The sequence below is a fragment of the Pristis pectinata genome, chromosome 9 (assembly GCF_009764475.1).
Source record: "Pristis pectinata isolate sPriPec2 chromosome 9, sPriPec2.1.pri, whole genome shotgun sequence".
Taxonomy (NCBI): domain Eukaryota; kingdom Metazoa; phylum Chordata; class Chondrichthyes; order Rhinopristiformes; family Pristidae; genus Pristis; species Pristis pectinata.
In genome coordinates, this window is record NC_067413.1 from 29,601,118 (window position 1) to 29,614,909 (window position 13,792).

At 42.8% G+C, this 13,792-nt stretch overlaps 1 protein-coding gene across 1 annotated transcript in view; it reads left to right on the top strand.

Moving 5' to 3' along the window:
- The window catches only part of bbs9 (Bardet-Biedl syndrome 9), a 264,843-nt gene extending 251,863 nt beyond the window's left edge, over window positions 1–12,980 (top strand). Inside the window, 1 exon segment of the mRNA XM_052023724.1 lies at window positions 12,378–12,980. Coding sequence (XP_051879684.1) covers window positions 12,378–12,430 — 53 coding nt within the window. The 3' untranslated portion in view covers window positions 12,431–12,980.
- The last annotated feature ends 812 nt before the right edge of the window (window positions 12,981–13,792 follow it).

Sequence of the window (13,792 nt, forward strand, 5' to 3'; positions counted from 1 at the left end):
AACATGCGGGGGGGGGGGGGGGGGGGCATCGCAACTAGGATAAGATACACTGATACACACAAGCACAATAACAATGTACAACTTCAGGATATAATACTTCAATGCTTGACCCACACTAGCATTGGCTCTAAGACTGCCTGGAATCTGAGTGAAATACTCCCAAACCACATGGTGATACACTCTTACCAGTGATCTCTGTAGCATTGTCTCACTGCTCCTGGGGTCGTCAAAGAGGAAGGGCTAGGGGATTGCAGCCCCTTTTATGGTGCTAGGAGGCTGGATGGAGCCTCACTGTTGTGATTTAAATGAGCCAATGGTTTGGGGGGGGGGGGGTCAAGGACAAAGATGCCTGCCACAGCCAATGGTCAAGCAAGTTCAGAGACAAAAGGTACTCTCACACCTGAGGGATGGGTGGAGCTGCACCTTGATTGACAGTAGTATCACTTCCAATCAGAGGAGCAATGCTGTCCTCCGACCAGCAAGGGTCAGTGTCGTTACTGTCACGTGACAGCCATGTGGATTTCTCACAACAGCACCCCGCCCACCCTGTGATCTCACCTTACTCACCATTATCATGTCGTCTACTTTCACTACACTAAAGATGTGACAGCACTAGAGAGAGTATAGTGGAAATTTACAAAGATGCTGCCAGGCCTGCAGAATTATACTAATGAGGAGAGTCTATCAGGGAAGAGGCCATATCTGTACTGTACAGCTCTGACTATATGACTCTATATTGAAGAAAGGTTCAGTCGAGCTGTGTATAATTACAGAAAGAATCTATTTCCCTTATTAGAGTGGTCAGTATTTGGGGTGCATATCTTTAAGTTAATTGGTAGACTGGAAAGAAGTCTAATTCAGTAAGAACTGGGAGTCTGGTATACACTGCCTGAGAGGGCGGTGGAAGCAGAAACTTTCATCACACATGAAAGGTATAAGGATGAGCATTCAGGGAGCTGTGAACTGTAAGGCTCAGAAGCAAGAGCTTGAACATGGGATTCATCTATAGTCCATTACTGAAGTGCATGGATAGCCTGAGCAAAATGGCCTCATGCTGTGCCTTAAATTTCTACAATTCAGTCTTATCACCCTCCTCGTCCTGATCACCAGCTGATCAGTGTCATCACATATTACACTTGTGGAAGATCTGTAGCATGGTAGTGTAGCAGTTAGTGCGACGCTATTACAGCGCCAGCGATCGGTGGATTCCCGTCGCTGTCTGTAAGGAGTTTGTACGTTCTCCCGTGTCTGCGTGGGTTTCGTCCGGGTGCTCTGGTTTCCTCCCACATTGCAAAGACGTACGGGTAGGTTAATTTGGGTTTAAAATGGGCGGTGCGGACTTGTTGGGCCGGAAGGGCCTGTTACCACGCTGTAAATAAAATTTAAAAAATTTAAATTTAACAGGAATAGGGATTTAATGAGAAAAATACAACACTGTCAACAAAAATACATTTCATTTGGCCATTCTGAAAAGCGCAGATACCAGTGACCTTCCTATACCGAAGTGGGACTGTGTTTACTGGAACCTTGGATCACCTATTCCTACTAGTCAAAGGCCCAGAATATCATGTGTGTCAATAATGGACTTTAGATTGTTCCCATAGAATGACTGGGTGTGGCATTGAACCAAAATTCAGGCTACAAACGATCTACTAGAGGAACTCAGTGGGTCAAGCAACATCTGTAGGAGGAAAGGAACTGTCGACATTTCGGGTCGAAACCCTGCATCAGGAGTTGTCCCATCACCAAGTTCCTCCATTTTACTAAAGCTGCATCTATTGATGGCTTCGCTGGTCTGATTCAGAAAGTTTCCATGGATTTATATGTGTGTTTGGCATTTTTATTGGAAATGTTGATGTAGATGAAGAAATGATGTATGGAAATCTGTCACTGAGCTGTGCCAGTATGACTGAGGCAAAGTTGGCAGAGTACAACTGTTTGTAATGCATTTTAGGCAGACAGACTGAAGGAGTAAACAGGAGACAAACCTTCCTGTGGACAAGTTCTGGCTGACTGTGGGGAATGAAAATTGATGGCTGCTGAGAGGGGGAGAGTGCCTTTTTGTGGTTAGAGCTGAGGTTACATTTTTTGGGATATTGCATAGGCAGGCAGGAATGTGCACAGAAATGGCGAAGATGAAAGGATTATTCCAAACTTTGATTTGTTTGTAAGAACATTTGCAGTTTGTGCATGATAGTATTGGCTTCTGACAAACCATTGATATTTTCTATGAACCTCTAATATTACAGTCGTATTCAGACTTAAGATTGCAAAATTAGTCTCCTGTGCATCATCAGCTATGAAAGAGAATGATGTATACTTTAAAGAGCTTCACATTTTTGAATGCTTACTTTCTGGCTGTGATATTAGCCACATTATAGAATGAAAAGTCAGTGCCCCATGACATTGCTTTGAGTCCTCTAGCATATGCAATGTGCTGTGTGTAGATAAGCAGAGTCAGAGGGCAGGTGATAATTCAGACAGAGCACGCAGATGTAACTCATTCAGCACTTTGCTGTTGTATTTCTGTGTCCACTTTTATAATGGAAAATGCACCTGTAAACCAGTCACACTGCAATTAGTTGCCCATTGGCAGTGCGATTGCAGCACCCAGCCTGGTGGGAGAGTGTAATTACAGCCTTGTGCACTTATGTTGGCAACTTCCATTGTAAATGTTGTTGTTGGAACTTAGAATGGAAAGTTAACAAGGAGTGTGCAGGCACAGTAGATTTTTAATCTGTTTGTGGAGATATGGTGTGTTATTAAAAAGCTAGTGTCACTTTTAAAGACTGGGAGGAATCTTGATTTCACCAATTTTAAAGTCCATTCTCCATAGTGTCCATACCTTTCCCCCACAAGTGAATCTATTCTCTTTGGGTCATTTGTGTTTTGTAGTTTATTGGAAGACCATATGTTTCTGTACAAATGTGATAAGCCCACTCTACTTCAAGCTAACTGATGTGATTGTGTGCTTGATGCTATAGAGACAGTTCTTCAGAATCAGAGTCCACTCAGTCACCATAGTTTCCTGCAGTACATTGAATCTTTTAATCTATTGTAGACTTAGGCAAGCTAATACAACTCGAGAGAATTATATGTTGTTTTCAAATGTTGATCATTAGATCTGCATGAAGAGGATGTCTGTATCCAAGAGAGTGGCAGCATTCAGTAACCAGCATGAAAGTATGCAGAACAGATCTAAATCTAGGAAATAGAAACTTGTCTAAACTTGGATGAGTCGCAATGATGATAGGACCTCTGCTGATTTGAGATATGAACGTTTTGAATCAGACCGAACATAAGTCCCATCCCAGGAACTTGGCTGAGTCTCATCAACGTGCAACTTGCTGCTTTCTTATACTCTTTGGAGGTGTGAAGATCCAGTCCAGCTCTTCTGCATTACTGAAACAAGTGGCAGATAGCATTTGTATTTTTTAGTCATCGTCCCCTGCCTCTCAGAAGGTGACGATTTGAGGTCCTTACAACTTGGAGATGCTCTGCTTCTGTTCATGAGGCTGTCTGAACACAAGAAATCTTGTAGATTGGCAGGTAATCGGGGTACTCTCGACCAGCAGAAATCCAGCACTGAGTTCATATCAACTGCTCGCATCTAATGTAGAATAACGCTGCAAGGTTGTTTGGGGGAGTATCACCAGGCAAAATATTGACACTGAGCCATATTAGCAGATATTCAGGTAGGTTTAAACAAATGCCACAGGAGAGGAGAGAGAGGTAAAGATCTAGAGAGGAAATTCTAGAATTTAGGGCCAGGTAGCTGAAGCCAATGCTACAGTGGTTAAAATAATGGGTAAGCATGAAGGCAGAATTAGAGAATGTCAGAACATTGTAGTACAGGAGGAGGTTGAAGAGAGGGGAGAGAGGTAAGGTTATAAAGTAATTTAAGTACAGGGTGAAAATTTCACAATTTAAACCTTGAATCACCTGGATATTACCTAGAGCCTCAACTGATCCTGCTCCCCAGAATAGTGATGATGTTCCCTGCAGCATTCCCAGAATACAGTTCAACAACTACAGCTAAAGGTAAAAGTGTGGGACGGAGTTTGGTGGATATGTCCTGTCTGGATTAGTTCCTTCCCACCTTAACAAATCTCATCTATTGTGCCATTTGGAGTCACGGTTTCACCAGACTTTGGACTGGGACAAAAGATTTTTTGTTACCACAGTAATTGTGTGCAATTGATACATATTTAAAAAATGATCAGGCACACAATTAAGCTTGGAGTTCTTTGTACTTGTAAACATGTATCCAGTTTTAATGCAAAGAATCCAGTACTTGTCCAATGATTTAATTGGACAGTGATTCTGGTAATCCAAATATCAAGAATTCAAATCTCACTATCATTTGATGCAAAATTCAGTTAATCAAAGGTAACATAGGCTGGTGCTGAAACAAAATTCATCATGATAACTCCTGGACTGGTATAAAAACCCAGCTGGGTCAAAGCTATCCTTCAGTGAAGGGGATCTGACACCTGTCCCTGGCCTAGGTATGAATCAAGTGCATTGTAATTCACTTTCATGTCATTTCCAGTGCTCCATCCTGTTCTTGACTGATATTATGGCTTGCAGCTTTTGAAGGTGTTCGTGTTGTATTTCTGCTATTCCCTATAATCAAATCATAATACCGTACACCTTTACAATTTCACTCTGAATATTAACCAGCTGAAATTTCACCCAACATTTTTTTCCATTTGTATGTTGTATTTATACAGCTGTTTCCCATTTTTTTCTGGCTATGTTAATGCTGATGTTGTGATTACACGGGAAGGGAATTTTTCTTACACATCTGTCAGCTTGTTTAATTTGTTCCTGTGTTTGTATTTATATAAATGTGATTATACAAGTGGCTGCAGTGTGTACAGTCTACATAATGCCCTGCAGTTACTCGCCCAGGCTACTCTGACAGCAGGTCCCAAACCTGTGACTTCTACATGAAGGACAAGGGCAGCAGGTGCAGGGAACACCACCACCACCTGCAGGTTCCCCTCCTAGTTGTACACATCCTGATTTGGAAATATATCACTGGTCCTTCATCATGGCTGCGTCTAAAGCCCAGAACTCCCTCCCCAACTGTGTTATGGGAGCACCTTCACCACACCAACTACAGCGGTTCAAGAAGGCAGCTCACCACCATCTTTTCGAGTGTGACAGGGGTGGTCAATAAAAGCTGGACTTACCAGGAAGGCTCAGATCCCAGAATAAGTATTTTTTTTAATTGCTCTAAAATCTCAGTTTCCAGTCTCTGTTTCTTTCTCCACAAATGCTGCCTGACCTGCTGAAGGTTTTGATATTTCTTCTCACCTCAAACCCAAATGTCTTGCCCCGCATCCTGAGAGTGTGACCTGGAACACATCCAGCCTGTCTGAGTTTTGTGCATTTCAGTATGATCTCCTTTCATTCTTCTAAACTCTAGAGAACACAGATGAACCCATTGTAGATGTTTGTATTTAGTCTCCTCATTCAAGTCATTGATACATACTGTGAATGGCTGGGGGGCGGGGGGGTGCCAATCAATCCAATCCAGTATGTTACCTCCAATCCCATGTCATTTAATTTTACTCTTGTCTTTTATATGGGACCTTATCAAAAGCCTTCTGAAAATTCACATTCACTGGTTCTCCTCTTTTCCACCAGTTATATCCTCAAAAACTGCTGTAATGCATCGCTCTGTCAATGCAGTGCCCTGCCACAGCATTTGCATTGAACACAAGTGTAACTATTCGACAACGGTGGTTAGAAGTTTCCATTGTAAAAGTGGGGATGGGAATGTGTGGTGGAAGGAGTTGGCCTGAGGTGCTAAATGTTTAGTATAAATGTTGCCAAGGAGTTACCGTGGAAAAGAACTCCCTGACTGACATTCTCTCTTTACTATTTAACCCCTGGGTAAAGCTCACGTTTGGCAAAGAGTACAGTCTTGATCTTCTGGCAGATTTCCATTTGGCAGTTGATCATTTTGAGCATAACAAGACTGCTGTATTTTGTTAAACACCAGACCTACAAGATCTTGCCCTCACTTATTGTTGCTGATTCATCCCTGATAGTGATCAGGTCAGTTTCCCCAATTCTCATTTGAGGCTTGCTGTAGTATCCCACTGCCAACCTGGTTGAGATAAGCTAACTCGACATAGAGCAGGAATCAGACTGGCTCCATCCAGGTCTGTATGAGCCAGTGTGTAAACAGCAAATGGAATCCTTGAGTCATCTGGGAGCTCAGTGTTAAGCTTTCAACAACTGTTTCATTCAGAAGGTAAAACAAAGTTCTGGATTGTGCATTGAAGTTTATTTTAAGTTTAATAATTTAAGACTGTCCATTTGAAATGTTACATCTCCATTAAAAATGATAATTGCAGCAATCATGAAGCAGTTTGAATTCTGAGCTGGGATTAGCTACATGTTAAACTGTTAGGGTCAGCATTATGACTAAAATGACTCAACGTAATGAGAAAATTAATATTTTTTGGTGTGAAGCCAAATCTCAAAGCACAAAAAATGCGAGCTGGAAAATCTGTTTTTCCAATCTGGAAATATCAAACAAGCTGCCCGTGGCACCTTGGGGCACAAGTTGTGTGTTCAGGGTGGAGCTTGGGCAGTACTTCATAAGATGAAATGGCTCTCTCTGTGTGCCAACAGATTTAACTGTGGCAGCCTTCGAAGGAGAGTGCCTTTTATTGATATTTACAGATGGAATTAAGCAGAGTTTAGAAATGAAACCAATGCGGCATTTACATTACTCAACATTCCTCTGATGCATCAGTAATGAGCTGCTTCCCTTCTTTCAAAGTCTGAGCAATCCCTTTACAACGTTTTTGAATTAGACAAGAGATTTCAAGGGAGTTTGCACTTAAGTAAATGTCTGACATAATTGTGTGAAGTTGCCATCAAGCTTGTGCAGTCTCTTTCCTTCTATTCATTCTCCACACCCTCAATATTCCACTTTTACAAGCAACTATCTGATTAAGTTTGATGCATGGACCTTACTTTGGTCTTTAGATGCACTGTGATTTTTAGAGTCAGAACTTCTGATTACAGCTGCTCCAGTAAAGTATTGCACGACATCAGCATTCTATGCTTCTTACAAGAGTTCAGTTAGAGCATTAGTTAGGGTGGGGAACAGTAATTTTCAGTAAAGACTGGAGCAGCAAGATGTATTTCTTTCAGTTTCACTTCTTGGAACATGTTGGAGATCCAGAATATGGAAAATGTGCAACAGGTGATGAGAACTGCATTTCAGCACAGTCTGAGTGGTCAAAGAGGTTCCCGACTGCGAGAGGTGCGAGTCATTTACAGTCACCGTGCCAATCGTGAGCTGTACTGTGGAAGGTTTTGTCCAGACCATTCTCCACATCACTTACTGTGCTCATTTCAAGCCTATTATGCAACGTCATAAAGGATCCAAAAAGCTAGGGAGGAACTGCAAACCAGATTCAGGAATGAATTAAGAGAGCAATTCAATCCTACCTGTAAGGAGCACTCCTGCAAAGGTCAAATGAAAGATGAAAAACAAACCTTTGAGTCTGGGCTTGTTTTGTCCGTGTGAGATACCATTTCTTTAAGCAATCCATCGAAAGTAAGGATGAATGTACAGAGGTCTGCTCTGTGGGTGTTACTCTCGCTCCTTTGCTCCATATTGGCAGAGTAATTTACCCAACTCAGTGGCAGCAAGAAGCAGATAGTTTCTGCAGTAGTAGAGACAACAGCAGGGAATGGGAAATTGTTTATACCGAACCTCTTGTATCTCCAGAAGAATCACATCACCACTTTCCCCTCATCCTTCCTCCAAAGAGAACCTTCCCCCGGACCACAGATTCCTCATCGCTAAATCAGCTCCATGTGTGCCAATTCAGAGTTTGCATTTAAACTAACAACCACATGAACACACACGTTTACTGTGCAGCCAGCAGCTGACAGGGTTATGTCAGTCTCCCTGTCTCCCCCCCTCCCACTTTTGCCTTATTTCCCTCCATATCGTGAGGAGAATCTAAGAAAAACAAACTAAAATATTTAAGAGATCAGAGAAGCAACAACACAGGAAAAGGGTGGATGGACTTATGGATTGAGCTCTGTTTCACCTATCAGCAGCTTTCCAGTGGCTGAAATCATTTTGGGGATCTGTTGTTTATAGAACTCCAGTTATAACTAAAAAGGATTTGCACTTTGCAGCTGGTTGATACTGTAGGAAGTAAAAATAGATACTTGAGTTGGCAAGTTCAAAGTTCACTTTTGTATATGTGTGCTGCAGTAGCTATTTCACAGGTACTAAATGTCACTGTCTCACCACTTTGTTTTGCTGCCATTAGTAAGTGTGATTCAAGAAAGAATTATTAGAGCAACTTTCACTCCTCAGAAGATCGAAAGTGTTGAACAGTCATTGGCTGCCAAGCCCTCCACAAGGACCAGTAAACAGAGAGAGAATGACCATTGAGTCTGTTGGCCAGGTCACTGAGAGGGATCCTCAGGTCTTCTTCTATCCCCCACTGTGGATTCTTTTACATCCCTCCAGAGGCAAACAAGGCTTTGGTTTAAAGGAAGGATCTTTTGAGAGTGCAGTGCTCCCTGAGTACTGCCGCATGATAGTGTAGTACTCCCTCAGTACTATCCCTCCCACAGTGTGACACTCCCTCAGTACTGCAGTGGGATTGTTGAACAATCTGGAGTGGACCATTGGCTCTTGACTGAGAGACACAACTGTTCTAACTGAGCCTCACTGACAGTTTCTTTCGCAACATTCACCTTGTTTTCTTTTAATAATCAACATCTTATCAGTAGTGTAGATTGAGCAAAAATAACCCCCTGCAGAAACTAGGTCACATGTATAGCATTAACATCACTAAACAGAACAGGATTCCAGAAAAGTTTAAACCTCACTTCTCAATTTCAGTTGCTTCACAGAGTAAACTGTCCTCCTTTACCTTGGCCTGTTTAGTGCCAGGGACACCTTGAGCAGTTTGTTCTGTGGTTTTCTATCTCCCACACAGTCACATGGACTGTGCCTGGCCCTGAGAGCTGTGCTGAGTACAGATACTCCTGATAGATCGGCTGTGTGCACACAGTGTCTGCACTTCGCCCCTTTAATATTTCACTCATCTCCATCACACTTGTATTCCCTCCATAATTGTTGGTGTCTATTACCTCAACAACCTCACCTGGACTTACAGTTCAGATGCTCCTACCATTCATGTGTACACATCTTCTTTTAAATTTACTTTGTCTCTGCTCACTAGAACCTGAACCTTACCAATTCCATTCCTCTCAACAGAATCTGTCCAGTCTCTCCCTCTCCCCCCTCCCCCTCCCTCTCCCTCTCCCCCTCCCTCTCCCCCTCCCTCTCCCCCTCCCTCTCCCCCCTCCCCCTCCCCCCTCCCCCTCCCCCCTCCCCCTCCCTCCCCTCTCTCCCTCCTCTCCCCCTCTCTCCCCCTCTTCCCCCTAACTTCCAGAATCATTCCTATTGATTGCTCCTCAAGGATCCCGTATACTTTTGAAGGTGGAGTGTTTAACCTGCCTGTACTAATCCTGGTCTGGCCTTGCATTAATCTTAATAAAGTTAGAACAACTTGTTCTTACTTGTCACCAATTTCTAATCAAACACCCTTGATATTTAGTGAACATTTAAATGGCCTTGTGTTAAGTTTTTTTCCTGGAATTGTCTTTGATTTAAAGGTGAAAAATTGCTAGTTCTGTACCTTCTGCTGTCAGTATTAAGAACCCTCTGTTAAAGCATGGATCTGCAGAGCCAGGCATCTTTACAAAGGGTTCAAATCAAAGGGTTGGCATTCCGCAAACATGTTGCCCATGAATAGTTTCATTACTGCAAACCACGGGGCTGATGTGCATCCAGTGTCCAGGGACCTTTACTTTCAGGGTAAATATCCATGTTATAGTGCACCTTCCTTACCAACTGCTCAACACATGCACTATTAAATGTTGAAGCAAACCCAATCATCCTTATTGTATTTACAATAACACAAAGCTGATGGTGGCCACAGGCTGTAACTCAGTTGTTACTTCTCCTGACATTGACAAACTACTCTTGCTTCGCTCCCATAACTTACAGCATCAATAGCACTCATTAACTCTGCATTGGTTCTCCGTCCACCAATTGATTATTTTCTATCTAATTCCATTTATCCAGCCCATCATACAGTATAGCTTCCACCACAGCACAGTAACTGAGCCAAGTGTTAGTTTCAGATATATGCTTAAGGTTACACAGAACATTTAAGGCAAATGAAAATGTTTTTTAAATTGATTGTAATGCACTCTGCTGAAACCAGGTGCCTTGAGTGTAGAACACAGCTATTGACGCTGCCTGGCACAATGCAGGAAGCTGGGTCTGTTTAGTGTTGAACAATGTCCAGGAATGTTTACTGCATGATTTATTGGTTCACTGATGTCCTTCAGGAGAGGAAATCCTACATGGTCAGGCCTACATGTGACTCCAGACGAACCAGTGTGAGGGAGTACTCTCTGAAATGGTCAAGGGAACACGTTAATCCAGTGAATTATTGTTCTTATCCTGTATGTTGGCCTTAAATTGCTACTGAATTGTTAAATGAGTGATTCACCACACTGTTACCCACACATGACTACAGATGAGTGCAACACCCCTTGTCATTGTGGGTAGGGGTGTCTTTGTGAGGGTGAGGTCACTGTGTGAGGGACAGATCACTGTATGAGGGGTGGGAGTCATTGTGATGGATAGGTCACTGTGTGAGGGTTGGTCACTTTGTGAGGGATGGGGGTCACTGTGTGTGGTGGGGGTCACTGTGTGAAGAACTGGTCACTTTGTAAGGGGTGGGAGTTATTGAGGGTGGGTCACTTTGAGGAGTGGGTCACTGTGGGGAGCAGGTCACTGAGGGCTGGGGTCACTGGGTGAGGAGCAGGTCACTGTGGGGGGTGGGGGTCACTGTGAGTGGGTCACTGAGGGCTGGGGGTCACTGAAGGATGGGTCACTATGGGAGGTGTGTGTACTGCTACATGTGGATCGCTGTGTGGGGGTGGGTCACTGTGTAGGGGTGGGTCACTTTGTAAGGGGTGGGGTTTACTGTATGAGGGTAAGTCACTTTGTGAGGGGTCACTCTGAGGGACAGGTCACTACGTGAGGGGTGTGTGCTACTACATGTGAATCGCTGTGTGAGGGACGGGTCACTGTGAGGGAGCAGGTCACTATGGGTTGTGGGTTACCGTGAGGGGGCGAGTCTCTGTGGGGGGCGGGGTCTCTGTGTGAAGGGGTGGGGTCACTGCATGACAGGGTGGGGTCACTGTGTGATGGGGTGGGTCTCTGTGTGAGTGTGGGACGTGGTCTGTGCAGGGGGTGGGTCTCTGTGCCGGGAGCGGGTCGCTGTGTGAGGGGTGGTGGTCACTGTGAGGGATGGGTCACTATGGGAGAGGTGCATGCTGCTACATGTGGATCCTGCACTGCTGGAGTTGAGCGATGGAAAGTTTAATTGCAGCTGAAAAGTTTGGGAGTTGGCTGACCTTTCGGAATGATATTAACTGAAGAAACAAAATTCCTGAAACTATGGCAACCATTAACAAAATAGAGCAGGAAGACCTGACTGTTGATGTAAGCTATGTAATTTATATTTTTAAAATTACTGATTTGTAATAAATTGCAATAATATGAATAGGGATGGAACTGTTCTCTAGTTTGTAATTATTGGAAAAGGGAGTTTGGAAAGAAGTTTTATGGAGAGAGAGGTGGAGAGATTTGGCAAGGGACAGAGTATGAATTGAGAAACAATGGAGGTTGCCACACCATTGACTCCTTTCCTTTGCTATTTCTTTCCGCCCTATAGATTCCACATATTGATTTTCCAGTCCTGTGCTAATCTCATCCTTTATTCTCAGAGTTCCACCCCTGCCTTGGAACATGATACCTCAGTATATTTGTCCATCTCTGTACCTACTACTACACCCTTTCCATTTCCATTTCCATTTCCATCTCTCTTTAACTTTCTAAATTCTGCTCACCTGAACCATTTAGATCTACAGCAGATTGGATCTGCCCTTCTCAACTGCTTAACATTGAATATTTCCTCCCTTCCCAATATACAGAACTTGCACTGATAACTTGGGTCTCCAGCAAATGCTGTATTCTGCTGATATGTGTCTTCGTTTCTCATCCACATCCTAAACAGACCAGGATTCTCAACCTGAAACGTCTAAATTTTCTCTCCCCCCACAGATGCTGCTCCAACCACTGAGTTCCTCCAGCAGTTTGTTTCTTGCTCCCTTTTAATCATGACAATCTCCACAAAATCACATCACAGAACTAAAACAGATGTAATTAAATGCCAGACTCTTGACAACTGATTTATTTGTGTATGTGATATAATCTAACATTTATGTTTTTCAAGATTTTTCCCAGAGTGCTACAGAAGAAAATGCTGTGATTCCCGAAGACAGATAGAACAGATCGATAGCTGGACCTTATCCACAGCTTCTCCTTTTGTGACTCCAGCAAGTGGTGCCAGAGCCAAAACAGATGCAGATATAGCTTCTCAAAAACAACTGTGTAATATCCCTAGCTCATACCTCCGGGCCAACGTGGAGCTCGTTTAAAAGCGGCTTGGATTGTGGGAGCTTCCTGTAAGTAGTACTTGATGTTTCCTATGTTCAAGGAGATTCTGGGGCCAACCATTTCACTACACTTACTGTAATCATCTGGAAGAGACACTGATCCTGTCCAGTACACACACAGCTACACTGTTAAAATAACTGTGTTGTAGTAAAGCATTGCTGCTGGGATAAGTACAACTGCTACCAAAGTTGCATTTGTTATTTCAACACACCCAGCACTCGCATATAGTGCTCCTTTCGTACATTGCAAAGAGCATCTTTGTGGTATTTGTATTAATGTTACACTATTCATGTTGTATGATCCAACATACTGTATTAGTTAATGTTAATTGGCTTTTTGTGCATTTTTAGAAGCTGCAGTTCTGTGCAACAAATTTCAACTTTTTATAGTTTCTACGTACATATTCAAGCAAATGAAAGAAAAAACAGTTTTATATCTATCTTATTAAATGTAAAGTAACTGATTAAATAAACTAAAGAAGTTTAACAAATGTTGGTGTTACATCACTGATCACTAAGGGAATATTAAAAAGTTAACAGCTTCTGAATCTTGTAATTGGTCCCCAGTACCTGCATTTTCATTGGTCAGACTGATAGTTCCCACACACTTTCCTTGATTGATGTGGCATTTCATCCCAATCACTTTGTTTAGCCCATTACTTTAATGGCTGAGTTCTGCATGGGGACAGCAGTGAAATATGTCCCATAACCGTTACATATTTAACCGAGATTTGGCAGCTGGTTCTACCACCTTCCCATTTTTATTTTCATTAAACGTAATGGACTTGCTGCCAAGTTGTTATCTATACTGTATTTTATTGGACTAAGTTAACATCTCCCTCAGAATCAAATAACTCTCAAATAATTCTTCATCCTTTACGTTCTTTCCATCCATAAATTCAGTTTACTCTGTTTTTTACTTGTAAGCTTCTAGGCCCTGGAACCTTCTGTCCTGCTTGTTGTTTAACTGTCCATCTCAATTAAGTGGTAGGAGAGCAGATCATATCTGACTTGTAAGACCAATTGAGTCTGATCATTGAAAGCTGTTTCCATCACTCTGCTATTAACATCAACCCAGGGGCCAACCCAAGTTAAAGGAGGAGTGCCAAAGCAATGCAGGAACTGGACCTGACATCACCAGACTGGTGAAGCAACGACATGAGACTGCATGCAAGCTAAACAGTAGAAGCAG